The 14,716-nt window shown below is 44.3% G+C and overlaps 1 protein-coding gene across 1 annotated transcript in view; it reads right to left on the bottom strand.

The window, feature by feature from the left end:
* Positions 1–449: 449 nt before the first annotated feature.
* The window catches only part of EPB41L4B (erythrocyte membrane protein band 4.1 like 4B), a 154,840-nt gene continuing 140,573 nt past the window's right edge, over positions 450–14,716 (bottom strand). The window contains 4 exon segments of the mRNA XM_017863790.1: positions 450–3,139; positions 5,082–5,227; positions 11,204–11,272; positions 13,974–14,090. Of these exon segments, the coding sequence (XP_017719279.1) occupies positions 3,070–3,139; positions 5,082–5,227; positions 11,204–11,272; positions 13,974–14,090 (402 nt within the window). The 3' untranslated portion in view covers positions 450–3,069.

The raw sequence follows: 14,716 nt of genomic DNA, 5'->3' as shown, positions 1-14,716 counted from the left end.
TATGATATAAGAATATTCCTCTGCTATATTCCTGTGGAATATAAAATTCTGGGTACATGCAAGTGGAATCTTCTGAATGTCCTAGGATCTCAAACTCTTCAAACACAGAATTTCCTGTGCAGTCTACAACCCATAAAGCTATGGGTTGCAGGTTTCCCAGACCCCTTGCAGTAACATTCCATGCCCACTGGGAATCTGCAGCCTACAGTTTGGAGCCCTAGCTCTGGAAAGACTACGTCAGTAAGCTGATTGTTTCCCCCTGGACATAAGGTGTGTGTTGTGTGCCCATATGGTGCTGTTGTTTGGGTTTAAAATATATTTAAAAATGTGAAACAATTGTGCCAATTCATTTTCATCCCTATGAATCCATCCAGCACAATTTCATCTTCTCAGTCACAATGCCAAGCACCCATCATTCACTTAAATAGGCAAATAACCAGGACAACTGCTGAAACCATGGAATCCTCTTATTTTACTGGTTAGAGGTGAGCTGCCAAAGGTACTGGGTTTTCACATACAGTAACAGCCAACTTGTTTGTGGTCAGACTTCCAGTGATGTCAACCTTCAGAAACTTCAATGTCTGTGAACTCAGGGGGAAGTGGGGAAGAAGCAGGAAGCCCAGAGCCTCCTGGAAACACTGGCCAAAAAGCCCATGCATCCCTCCTTGGAAACCAAGCAAATCTGACAATCTGACACATATGAAATACTGGCTTTCCTGGCTTCCCCAAGAAACCTTCAGCTTTGCCCTGGAGGTTTCCATCAGCGAGCAGGAGGTGAAGAGCAGAAGCCTCAGAAAGCAGGTTAGAAGAGGAAGAGGGTGCTGGGTTGGCAAGAAGTGACAGCCCCATATTGTACGGGAACATATTTTGTATCATGTGCACAAGATAAAGAACAGCTAAAGCTGTTTTAAAAGTATAGCCGGGGGACATGGGGGGTAAAAGGCCCCAAACGCTACAATTGCCCCGGATAGCTCCACTGATAGAGCAGAGAGCAGTAAAAAAAACCATCAGTCAGAAGAGCATAATATCCTATAAAAGGCCAAGCCAAGCCCTACACATATTGATAGCTCTTAATGATATCACTGCACCATACCAAGGTACAAAAGGGGCTGATGTTTATAATCGTGACCATGACTCATCAAGAAAAGGTTAAACACTCTCCAGTATACTCTGTTTACTAAGGCAGGGAAGTATGTAATACATTTTAGAAAGATTTCCCTCAAAAAAAAAAAAATATTAAAATTTTAAAGATTCAGCACTTAAAGGGTTAATCCTCGGTTATCTGAATATTCGCGTACATTCCTCATTTTACAACAATACTAGTAAATGAGGCATTAGCTTTTTTATAGTCATTAGTATCAAATTATTGGCACCATTCAGTTTTAAGGAGAGGGACAGGAGAGCAAACTATACAACATAAAAATACAGTTCTGATACAAATATATCAGATCAGTTCCTCTTAACAAGTGGTCATAAGAAATGAATGAACATTTTACACACAAGGAAATACAACTAGTAAATCATCACATGGAAAAGTGCTCAGCCTTGCTAGCAATTAATGAAATAAAACAACTCTTCAAGAACAACTATACATACCTATTAAACTAGCGAAAATAAATAAAAATGGCAAAACCCAATACTGGCAGAGCTATTGGTAAATAGAAATGCTTATACATTGCTGGTGGCATCATAAATTGTCAAGGGGATTCAAGCATTCAGAGGGGGTGGGGAGGCTAAACTAGATGACCTTTAAGGTCCTTCCAACCCAAAGATTGGATCTTTCTAGAAAGCAATCTGGCAATATAAAACAAGAGCTATAAAATACTTCATGCTCTTTGACCTTGTAATCCCTCTTTGGAGATATTCCTAAGGGAATAATCCAAAAGAAGGAGCAGTTTTTTGTTTTTTGTTGTTTTTTTTTTTTACAGACATTCATAGCAGCACTATTTATAAGAGTGAAAAATTAGATATAACTCAAATATCTAATAATGGGGTGAAGTGAGGTTAACCATGTTACATGGATATAAAGACATTTAAATTGGTGAGAGTAGAATCTGTGTTGATAAGAGGAGACAAGTGTTAGGCGGAGAAGTAAAACAAAAGATAATGTACACAATGATCATAGCTATGTAAAAATATGTGTGTATTCATTGAGAAAGCTAGAGAACTAATTTAGAGGGATATTTTGTGGTTAGGGGGTTCCTTTATTCCTGCAAAGTTGTTCAAGTGCATTAATAAAATTTAAAACACATTTCTTGAAACTATATAAAAGAGCAAAATTTCTTCTGATCAAGATTCTATCAATAGGACATGAATTGATCAACTTTAGAAATAATTTTCCTTGATAGAACTCCCAAATAAATCTTCTTGATATTGAATCATCTTAACCTTGTAAGGATTTTTAGACAACGTAAGCTATCATTTCCTACTTTGGGTTCAATGATAAATTCTATTTATTCCAAATAATATCATATCCAAAGAGTTCACAAGTTAAATTATATTTCAGATTAAGCTGAAGGACCTTCAGTCATAGTGATATGTAACTTTCTTTTTTTAGTTCATCTACTCACATCTGAATACAAATGAATGTTAAAGACTTTATAAGATCTGTGTATTTATCAGTGTAAATGAAAAACCAGCAATAAAGAATTATTCTTTCATTAAAAATGACTCTTTAACAAACAGTCAAAGCTCGGTGCAAGTTTCAATCATACAAAATCAAATGGTTGAAATTGATAGTAAAGAATCCCATATCGTATTAACCCCTGTGGTTATTAACAGATACACACAGGTACTTCTGAAAAGGAATCCCGTTTTCCTATCTTTCTTTTCCTAGACTTATCAAATCCTGTCTCAACTACATAGAGTAATAGAAAAACTCTAATGCTTAGGAGACATAAAATAACTTTTCCCTTAAAAGTCAAGCCAGAAATTGGCTTCAACTAACCATGGAGACCTGGGCGAACAGAGCACACATTTGTATGTTGTGCTAGAGTGAGCACACAAAGCCCGAAGAAAGAAGACGGACAGAAGGCACCATGCCATCTTCCAGGTGACAAGGGGAGAATTTCACAGTTCGGTCATCAATAGTCTTTTCATCATTTTCTCTCTCTCCAGTTCCTGCCGGAGTGTCTCCGCACTAAAAAAAAAATATATAACAAAATAGTGAGACAATCCCTCAAAAACCGCAGAAGCAGACAGCTTAAGTATCATCTCCCAGGTTCTTTCCTGATCTCAGTATTGGACTTTCTTTTTTAGGCTCCTTGAGGACTCCCTAAATTTGCTAGCATTACAGTGATCTGAAATTGGCTACGTATTCGTTTCCCAGTCCCACTAGGCTGAGAGTTCCTAACTGACTATACGTCATTCATCTCTAAACCTCCAGAGCCTTGCACAGTATCTGGTGCATGGCAGCCACTCGGTAGTCTTTTTTTTTTTTTTTTTTTTTTTTTTTTTTTTTTTTTTTTTTTTTTTGAGATGGAGTCTCACTCTGTCGCCCAGGCTGGAGTGCAGTGGCACGATCTTGGCTCACCACAACCTCCACCTCCCAGGTTCAAGCGATTCTTCTGTCTCAGCCTCTAGCATAGCTGGGATTACAGGCACATGCCACCATGCCAAGCTAATTTTTTGTATTTTAGTAGAGACAGAGTTTCACCATATTGCCCAGGCTGGTCTCAAACTCCTGAGCTCAGGCAATCCACCTGCCTCGGCCTCCCAAAGTGCTAGGATTATAGGCATGAGCCACCACACCTGGCCCTCAGTAAAGTCTTTCGAATGAAGATGTCCAGGGGTTAGATTTATTTAAATCATGCTTTAAGTTGGTTTCATATGCATTTTCTCCCAGGCTTTCATTTGATGAATATCTGAGGGAATGTTGTAACAAATAATTAATTATATTTTAATGAATAAAATTGAATGAAATAAAATTGGCTGTTTTAAGAAGCTGCCTCTGACTTTTTGGACCTCAGGTCCAGTTGCATATCTATGTAACCTGCCTCCACTGTTTAAACACACACACACACACACACACACACAGAGTAAATATACATCTTTTCATTGATTTTAGTTAGAGATGGGGCCTTGCTATGTTGCCCAGGCTGGACTTGAACTCCTGAACTCCTGGCCTCAACTGACCTTCCCACCTCTGCCTCCTGAGTAGCTGGGATGACAGGCATGAGCCACAATGCCCAGCAAAATACACATCTTTAAAGGCACTAACCAAGTTTAATAATTTCATTCAGGGTAGAAAACAAAGTTTCTACTGTAGCCAACAAGGCCCTACGCAGTGTGGCCTTAACCCACAACTTCATAGGCCTCCTCTATTGTCATTCACTCTGCTCTGGCCATGCTGGCCCCTTAAACTTCCTTAACCATGTCAGGCACATGCTTCCGCAGGAGCCTTAGCACTGGCTGGTTCCTCTCTGCGTAGTACTCCTCCCAGGTATCTGCAGCTTTGTCTGCAACCCCTTTCAGGGCTCTGCTTAAATGCCACCTCACTGAGGCCATCCCACAATACCTTATTACCTTTCACAGTTTCATGTTCCTCCCTATCCCTTATCAATATCTCACACACACACACACACACACACACACATACACTCATTTGTTGTCTATCTCCTCTAACAGCCTACCCTTTGTAAACATTTCTTTCTTTTTCTTTTCTTTCTTACTTTTTTTTTTTAGCCAAAGTCTCACTCTGTTGCCCAGGCTGGAGTATATTGGTGCAATCTCGGCTCATTGCAACCTCCACCTCCCGGGTTCAAGCAATTCTCCTGCCTCAGCCTCCCAAGTAGCTGGAATTACAGGTGTGCGCCACCACACCTGGCTAATTTTAGTAGAGATGGGGTTTCACCTTGTTGGACAGGCTGGTCTTAAACTCGTGGCCTCAAGAGATCCTCCCTTTTGCTGGGATTACAGGTGTGAGCCACCACGCCTGGCCTCTTTACAGACATTTCAATAAATACAGAATAAATGAAAGAATGTAGGAAAAGGCTGTAGGTGTCACAAACACAATGAACCTAGAGTCTCCCTGGTTTCCCTGTCACCAGAATTACCTGTTGGTACCTGCTGACCTGACCTACCTGGCTGCCAGAGAAACAGGTTTCCGGGTGGTATAAATGGTCTGCACTGTGGAGACGGTCTCTGTCAAAGGCCTCAGGGTCGCTGCTGGGATCAGCGGGGAAGACGGGCCAGGACAACACTGTAATTTACTGTCTCTGAAGTCTGCCTGGAGAAGAAACAGGGAAGAGGAGATCAATCTCAATTTGGGTTCTATTTTCACACTGTCAGTTGCTCCCTAAGCCTTACTCTACGGTTTCTGTTCTTTTTCACTACCAGCTATAATCAATTGTCATTTTAAGTGATTTTACTTTGTGCCAGACACCATGCTAAGTACTTGACACATATTAACTCTCGGGTGATCATATTTCCTCATATCTTAGGCACCATCAATTGTAAGATGCACCATTTTTGCATTTGCCCCACAGAAAGAAACATGTTGCCATTTAAATTTTGTCATGCCCACTATCAAACTTTGTCATGCCCAGTAGTAAACATTCTGATATCAGGAAATGTTAAAAGGTGAAAAAAATGTGTATTTTAAAACTGATTTTATGGGGAAAAGCAAGGCTCAGAGCGGTTAAGTAATCTGCCCAAGGTCACACAGTGAGTGTTAAGAACAGTATTCAGAACAAGGGCTAGCTGACACCATAACTGGTGTTTCTCATTACTGTAGCAATGGTTCCCAAAGTATGGGCCCCAGACTAGTGGCATCAGCATTATCTTAAAACTTGGTAAAAACACAAATTCTCAGGCCTCATCCAAGACCACTGGGACCGAAGAATGCCTGGGGATGAAGTCCAACAATACGTGTTTCAATAAGACCTCCAGATGATTCTTTTGGAGGAATTACAATAAAGTTTCAGAACTACTGGTGTAGAGTATACTGTCTCATTTGGAGAGGATAACATATTCTTGTCATTTTCATTATATAGCAAACTATGCTCATTACTTTTATATAGAAAGCTTAGAAGATATATAAAAGTAGATCAGGCTGGGCGCGGTGGCTCACACCTGTAATCCCAACACTTTGGGAGGCTGAGGTGGGTGGATCACCTGAGGTCAGGAGTTCAAAACCACCCTGGCCAACATGACAAAACCCCGTCTCTACTAAAAATACAAGAAAATCAGCCAGGCGTGGTGGCACGTGCCTGTAATCCCAGCTACGTAGGAGGCTGAGGCAGGAGAATCGCTTGAACCTGCGGGTGGAGGTTGCAGTGAGCCAAGGTTGTGCCACTACACTCCAGCCTGGGCAACAGATCAAGACTCCGTCTCAAAAAAAGAAAAAAAAGGTAGATCAATGAAGAAATTCCATAATTCTTTACTGTTGTCATCAGCATATTTCCTCCTAGGTGCTCTCTCTCTTTCTATCTTTCTCTCTTTCTCTCTCTCTTTCTTTCTTTCAACAGAATCTCACTCTGTTGCCCAGGCTGGAGTGCAGTGGCACAATGACAGCTCACCTCACCCTCAACCTCCTGGGCTCAGGTGATCCTTCTGCCTAAGCTTCTCAAGTAGGTTTCACTACAGGTGCGTGCCATGCCTGGATAATTTTTTAATCTTTTGTGGAAACAGTGTCTCACTATGTTGCCCAGGCTGGTCTCAAACTCCTGGTCTCAAGTGATCCTCCCACTCTGGCCTCCCAAAGTGCTGGGATTACAGGTATGAGCCACCATGTTTGGCCATCATAGTATTTTTTCAATGCATAGTTTTTGTTTGTTTTATATTTTTGATAATACCAACTATATATTTTATAACTAGATTTCTCATGCTAGTTCTTGGCCCTGAACTTGGAGAAATTTATTACATGACTTTCTAAAGAAGACGCTCTGATCATCAAATGAGTAGTATCTTTTTTTTTTTTTTGAGTTGGAGTTTTGCTCTGTTGCCCAGGTTGGAGGCCACAATCTCGGCTCACTGCAGCCTCTGCCTCCCAGGTTCAAACAATTCTCCTGCCTCAGCCTCCTGAGTAGATGGGGTTGATTACAGGTGCCTGCCACTGCACCCAGATGATTTTTGTATTTTTTTTTAGTAGAGACAAGGCTTCACCATGTTGGCCAGGCTGGTCTCGAACTCCTGATCTCAGGTAATGCACCCGCCTTGGCCTTCCAAAGTGTTGGGATTACAGGTGTGAGCCACTGCACTCGGCCTTTGATGCAAATCTTTCTGAAAAAAGAAGCACATTTGCACTGATGGTGCAAAGGCAATAGTGAGTAAATGGGGCAGGGCCTTGGCATGAATTGAGGTAGTGGCACCAAACTATACTAGTAGTCATTGTGTTCTTCATTTCCATATACTTCAAGAAAAAAAAAAAAAAGCCAGCTTCACTAAAGAATGACCTTGAAGAAGCAGTAAAAATTACTTATATTATTAAATCTCAACCCTAAGTATCTTGTCTTTTTTATATTTGTTGAATAAGGAAATGAATGAGTGAATGAATGAACAAGCTTTCACCGGAACAAAGCAGGTAACAGAAGGACAGAGCCAGGTTAGAAAGAAGCATGTGGAACAGAAATCTGGCCAGAGTCAGGCAGGGGTCCCCACCCTAGATGGACCAACGTACTCGGCTCAGTATCAGCAGAGACCCAGTTAATAGGCCTGAATACCAAGTAGAAACTGGTTTCAGGATCAAGCAAGAGCCCAGCTGTTGAAACCCAGCTTCATCAATGCTAGATCAACGGCCAGACCAACTTTGTGCAGAGCTTCCCAGCGCTGCTAAACAACCCCTGTCACTGTGATAGATCTGGAGGCCTGTGGAGAGGCCAAACCTGCAGCAATTTCAAGTGTCATGATCATGGCAGGAAGGAGATGAGAACACTACACACAGGAGTGAGAAAACTGAGAAGATGAAGCCCATGAGCCTGGCTTCTATTACCACCCAGCTGTCACTGCCTCCCTAGTCATTGTTTCCAGTCTAGTCCACTCTCTTGAGTTACAGACTTGGATTTCCAACTGCCCATTCATTGTGTCCACCCGGATGTTTCAAAGGCATTTCTAATCCATCATGGCCAAAGGCAAACTCATCTCTCCCAACCAAGTCTTTTTCCAAGTTTCCTTATCTCAGTGAATGGACCCACTGTCCATCCACATTCGGCAAATCAGAAATCTGGGAACCATTTCTGACCCTCTCTCTGCCTCATCTAATCCTGTATTTTACCAGCCTCCTAAATATCTTCCCCATCTGTGCACTTCTCTCCACCTCCACCAACAAAACCACTCTGGGTCAAGCTCCCAGCTCTCTCTCCCTTAAGTCACTCTTCTGCATTTCCAGGCTACTGTTCTGAGTCCACTCTGCCTGGATGCCACTGTCCTCCCACTGTGATCACAGGGATCCCTTCCAAGTGCATCTGCCCTGTCACTGCCCTGCTCAAAGTCCCTCAAAGATTTCCTGTTGCTTCTAGGATGGAGATCAGAATCCCTACTGTGGCCTACAAGGCCAACATGGTTGTGCCCCTCCAGTTTTGTCACCACCTACATCTCCTTCCTCCTCTCTCACCCAGCTCCACTTGCTTTCCGTATCCCAGTCCCACTGGCCTGCTTTTCAGTCCCTTGAATGTGTGATGATCCCGCCCACTCTGGGGGTCTGGCTCATGCTGTTCCCTCTGCCTGCTCCAGCTGTCTTCAAGCCACTCTTGCTCAGTTCTTCAAAGTTCCAGCGTGGTTTCTGCCATTGGCTTCCTGCTCCATTTTGGCCCCCAGCTTTCAGGAAGGGCTTCCCTGAGTGTCTCACAGCACTGCCAAGGCTGGGCAGAAGGCCAGAGTGCCCCACTACAGCCAACCGAGGGAGGTGGAGCTGGAGCTTCCAGCTGGGGAGCTGTGTCCAGCAAGACTGCAGGGAGCCAGGATGAGTGTCAGGGAAATAGCATCTAACATCCTGGCAGAGCCCCGTGTCTCTGCCCTCTCATTCTTAAAAGGCAGATGCCGGAAGCAGCTCATGACCCTAGAAATGGACTGTTCTAGGAACCTGTTTTTCCCTCTGCCTGCCCTGCTGGATACCTTCCCACCTCTGCTCATCCTCTGAAACTTGAATCAGCCACTGCTCTCTCCCTCCCTATGTGGTTGAAGCCATGTGGGGTAGTGGCCATTATCCATCTCATAAGACTGCACTTAGAGCTACCCTTAGCCACCCACAGCCCACCTCACAGATCCTCCAGACGGCACAAAAACCCTTTAGAAGGAGCTTCAGGGACCATGGAAATTGCAAGCTCTGGTTCCTGGGAGGAGGACAGAGTGAGAGGAAGGAGGAGTGGACCCCAGATTCCTCACTTCTGCTCCATCTAATTGCTCAATATACAGTGAACTTCTGCAGAAGCTTTCATTTAAAGAATGAGTTGAGCCCTGAAAAGAAGCATGAACATTATCAAACTCTCTCATTTTGCAGATGAGGAAACTACAGCATTTAAACATTTGGCAGAATTTAAAAAAAAATCAAGACAGGGTCTCACTCTGTTGCCCAGGCTGGAGTCCAGTGGTGTAGTCATAGATCACTGTAGCCTCAGCCTCCTGGGCTCCAGAGATCCTCCCACCTCAGCCTCCTGGGTAGCTGAGACTACAGGCGGCTAATTTATTATTACTATTATTATTATATTATTATTATTATTTTGTAGAGAGAGGGTCTCGCTATGTTGCCCAGGCTGATCTCGAACTCCTGGTCTCAAGCAATCCTCCCACCTCAGCCTCCTAAAGTGCTGGGATTACGGACATGAGCCACTATGCCTAGCCTTGGCAGAATAAATAAGCTGCCCAGTGACACCCAGAGAGGTGGTGACAAGAAGTCTGTTGTCAGGACGACTTGTTCTTGTTCGTCACACCACCCTGCCTCTCCAGCCTTGAGAAACAACAATCACGCCTGACGGGTGTGGGATGTTTTGTGGTTAGTAAAACACTTTCAGATTCTTGGTCCCTTTTGATCCTTGGCCCAACAGGATATGAGGAGGATATTCTTATTACTACTTTCACCTTAAGTAAGAAGAAGGGACAGGCACGGTGGCTCATGCCTATACTCCCAGCACGTTGGGAGGCCAAGCTAGGAGGATCACTTGAGACCAGGAATTCAATACCAGCCTAGGCAATATAGTGAGACCTCATCTCTAAAAGCAAAAAAGAAAAAGCTGCTGGTGGTCAGGGTGGTAAAGTGACCTACCTAAGACCACACCAGTATCAAGATCCAACCCCAAAGAATTGAAAACAGGTGTTCAGACAGATACATGTACACACATATGCATAACAGCACTATTCACAATAGCCAAAAGGTGAAAACAACCCCACAACCCCCCAAAAATGAGTGGATAAACAAATTGCAGTATATACATACAATGGAATAATATTCCATCATAAAAAGAAATGAGGCTGGGCACAGTGACTCATGCCTGTAATTCCAACACTTGGGAGGCTGAGGCGGGTGGGTCACCTGATGTCAGGAGTTTGAGACCAGCCTGGCCAACATGATGAAACCCCATCTCTACTAAAAATACAAAAATTAGCCAGGCGTGGTGGCAGGCACCTACAATCCCAGCTACTCAGGAGGCTGAGGCAGGAGAAATGCTTGAACCCAGGAGGCGGAGGTTGCAGTGAGCCAAGATCATGCCACTGCACTCTAGCCTGGGTAACAGAATGGATCTCAATCCATCTCAAAAACAAACAAACAAACAAAAAAGAAATGAAGTATTGACACATGTGTGGATGAACCTCACATACATTATGCTAAGTGAAAGAGGCCAGTCACAAAAGGTCACATATGATACAATTCCATTTATACGAAACATCCAGACTAGGTAAATCCATAGACACAGAATGCAGACTGGTGGTTGCTAGCCGGTAGGAACAAGGGGAAAATGAAGAGGAACTATTTAATGGGTGTGAGGTTTTTGGAGGATGCAATAAAAATGTACTGGAACTGACAGAAGTGGTCAGTGCACAACACTGTGAATGTACTATCACTGAATTGTCACTTTAAAATGGTTAATTTTATGTCAATGTCACATCAATAAAATAGAGGCCGACTGCAAATCCAAGTTTCTTCCCAACCTCACAGAGTTCAACGGTGATCAAAAGAAGCGGTTGACCTTGCTGTCTGGCATCCCACAGAAAAGCACACCACATGGGAACAAGGGTTTAAAATGCACATCTGTTTTCTGGATCTACTTACAGTAAACTGTGGCCCTGTGGTGAAAGTATCAGGAAACGGGTTCATTGTATCAGCCGGGAATGTTTTTATCTTCAAAAGAGAGAAAGACAAGGGGGTTACCTTCAGATTAGAAAACAAAGTTTTGCAATCTTTGGCAGAGCACCTTTAAAACAGAACTGAAGGATTCAGGGGTGCCCCCGCGGAGCCTTCATTACTCGTGTAAGGGCACATACAAAGGGTCCCTCAGGAGTGTGGGCTGGTGGTTGTATCTGTGCCTGGCGTTGGACTGCAGGGCAGGGCTCAGCAGGGATGGTAGCCTGGAGTCTCGTGTTCCTAGCGCCCCCCACACTTGCCTTGCCCTGGAGCTACCTTCAGCGGTATCTGCTTGGCCTTCCAGGCCTGCCTTATAAAAAGCCACAATCAAGGTGGATAATGAGGGAGTCAGAGCTGCCTGGGGTGGCTTCTGATGACTTCTCCATAGCTGTGGGAATGGCCTAGAGGCTGCTGAGAGGTCACATCCTGGGACACGGTCTCTCACAGCAGCAGGGTACAAGGAGGCTCGGCTAATTAAGCCAGAAAATATTCCCTGTCTAATCACTTCAGTTACTGGACTCCCTGTATGCTTTGGCCGATAGAGGGAGACCTCAGGGAAACCCATGGAAGCATGGGAGAATCCTGCCCCTATGGCCTTTGGGAACAGAAGGCTGGATGCACAAAGATGCCCAGTGCCGGGAGTCCCTGTAGTACTGAGCTAGTCTGAAAGAGGCCAGATGAACAGCTGATGAGGTAGCGGTGGCAAAAAAGACTCTTGACTTCCATGTCTTTCTCTTTGGTCATTTTGTTTTTGGCCTCCTAGAGGCCTTGGGAAATGGGAGGGCTTATTTTTTCAAACCAGCCTAGGGTATGCCATCAGGCCCAGGGGCCTGATGACTCTGGCACTAGCTTTGAGTACAATTCCTGGGGCACAGAAACTGTCTGCACACCTGCTGATGAATGCATACCATACCACCCGCCAGCAGAGGGCTGCAGGCAAGACACTAAGGCCACCACTGCCCAGGGGGCAGCCAGCTTTGTGTGTCTCGAGGTCTTGCCTGTGGACACTGGGATAGCTACTCGATGCTCTTGAGTGGCTCCAATGGGAGGGTGAGGCAGGGATGAGGAAGAACACATTAGCTCAGACCCAAATCAGCCAAGCTTTTCTGAATGGGTAAAGCAGGTCTCCCCCATGTGGGGATGACAATATCCTTGCCATGTGTACTGAGACATCCAGCCCAAGCCTGCTCCCCTTCCCCCAAATTTCTTTGGTCTCTTTACACATCTCAAAATTGTCAGAATAGGCCTGAAATTGCCTTTTGACTCAGGTACGAGAAGGACTCTTGGAATGAAGTCTTGGGGTACATTCTCCTCTTGTTGCCTATTGGGTCAGCCTCATGCTCTGAGACCAATGTCCTAGTGGAAAGTAATGGACAGATAAATTCTCAGACCATCATGAGGCAGAGAGGGAAAGCGGTTTACTTATTTATTTATTTATTTATTTTGAGATAGAGTCTTACTTTGTCGCTCAGGCTGGAGTGCAGTGGAGTGATCTCAGCTCACTGCAACCTCCGCCTCCCAAGTTCAAGTGATTCTCTTGCCTCAGCCTTCTGAGTAGCTGGGATTGCAGGCATGTGCCACAATGCCCAGCTAACTTTCGTATTTTTAGTAGAGTTGGGGTTTCACATGTTGGCCAGGCTGGACTCGAACTCCTGACCTCAGGTGATCTGCCTGCCTCAGCCTCCCAAAGTGCTGGGACTACAGGTGTGAGCCATTGTGGCCTGCCAGAAAGTGGTTTATTATTGCTATTAAAGAAAGGTAAAAGTTAACAACCTCAAAGAATTATTTTATACCTGCTGTAAATAAGAAAAATATATTTCAACAATTACACCCTGCGTTGCTAAGGCTGCGAAAAGCAAAGTCACTCTCTTCTGATGGCACTATCTGTTAGCACAAACACTTTAGAAAGGTGGCAAAAGCCAAAATCACAATATTTAATCCAGCAGGGTCTAGCCTAAGAAAATAAAATTCCTGATGCAAAAAGCTATATGTGTTCTCCCGAAGAGTGACAAACTGGGAACAAAGCACACGTCCTGCAGTAAAGAATGTGTTAGGTAAATGGTAGGCCATTCACTTGATGAAATACAAACAGTCATATAATGTGGCAACAAGAACAAGATAGAAACAACATAGCAGCATTAAATGAAAAGAGAAAAACAGGAGAGAATATGGTTACTATGATTTAACTATGTAAAATTATGAATGATATGAACAGAAGGAAATATATAAAAATGACAAAAAATCATGCTAAATTGGGATGACAGGCAATTTCGTTCACATTGTTAGGTAGCACTCCCATTATATCATTAGCTTGATAAATAGCAGAAGAAGACAAGTTTAATGAAGTTTTATTTTCAATAGAAATGCAACTTAAGTGTCCATCTGGTGAGTACCAAAGCATATATTTCTCTCTGGGGAAAGCATCTATACTGATCAAAATTCTAGGAAAATAAACTCTTCTTGATTCTTGAGACCTAGAAGCGAAGGGGGCTCCACAGCTAGAGGCGAAGAGTGTTCCAGTCTGACCAGGGCCAGCTGGACTCCAAATCCTCCATCCATCTGGAGTGAGGGCACCTGTCAACAGTCTCTTCCCGAGATCTGGGGCTTCTGCACGCCCACCCAGGCTTCCACCTCGCCTGGTGGCTCCTGCCCACCTCACCTCTCCTGGCCAGGCCCCTCTCCCTGCCAGGGTACCTACCAGCCTCGTTTTGATTGGAGGGTACATGCAAACTCCAGTGGTCTCTTCCTTCATGGGGAGAGAGAGTGGAGGAGAACAGCGAGAGTGGGCACAGTGGGGGTTGCTGGCGGGCTCTGCCTGCTCACGAGGAGAGGAGAGAAGGGGAGGAGGAGGTGGCAAGAGAGGGGGAGGAGGAAGAGGAGATAGGGGAAGGGAAAGGAGAGAAAGACAGCACAGTGCAAGACAGATCTGGCAACTCCAGACTGTTCTCAAGCCAGCCTCACCCACAACCTACTTCCATCCTCTGGCCAACTGGCTTCTGGTCCCACCCTCCACCCTCTGTCTCAGCCTTCTTTTCTCCTTTCTGTCTTTCATCAGTTGTCTCCATCATCTGAGCAGATGACACACCAAGAACCCATTCCCAGGCCTGGTAGGTAGAGGCTGTCTCCTGTGCCAGCTGCACAGGACAGGTAGTGGTTTCTCGGCACTCGGTTGAGGGTTCTGAAGCATTGTCCAGGCCAAGTCAGAAAGACAGCCAGGATGAATTAGTAATATGAGCCATGGAGGAAATGAGGAGTGGCCACACACTTGAAGCATTTGCCTTCCATGCTCAGTGCCCTCCTGCACTCTGCTGAACAAGGGCACACACTGTGTGAGTGGATATCAACAGAGGGCACCAGGAAAGAAATATATCATGGGGAAAAACATATAGTTTAATTTCTTTTCTTTCTTTCTTTCTTTCTTTCTTTTTTTTTTTTTAGGGA

This window comes from Rhinopithecus bieti, unplaced genomic scaffold (assembly GCF_001698545.2).
Source record: "Rhinopithecus bieti isolate Rb0 unplaced genomic scaffold, ASM169854v2 scaffold_73599, whole genome shotgun sequence".
In the NCBI taxonomy this organism is placed as follows: domain Eukaryota; kingdom Metazoa; phylum Chordata; class Mammalia; order Primates; family Cercopithecidae; genus Rhinopithecus; species Rhinopithecus bieti.
Note: the sequence above shows the minus strand (reverse complement) of the source record. Positions and strands in the feature narration are given on the sequence as shown.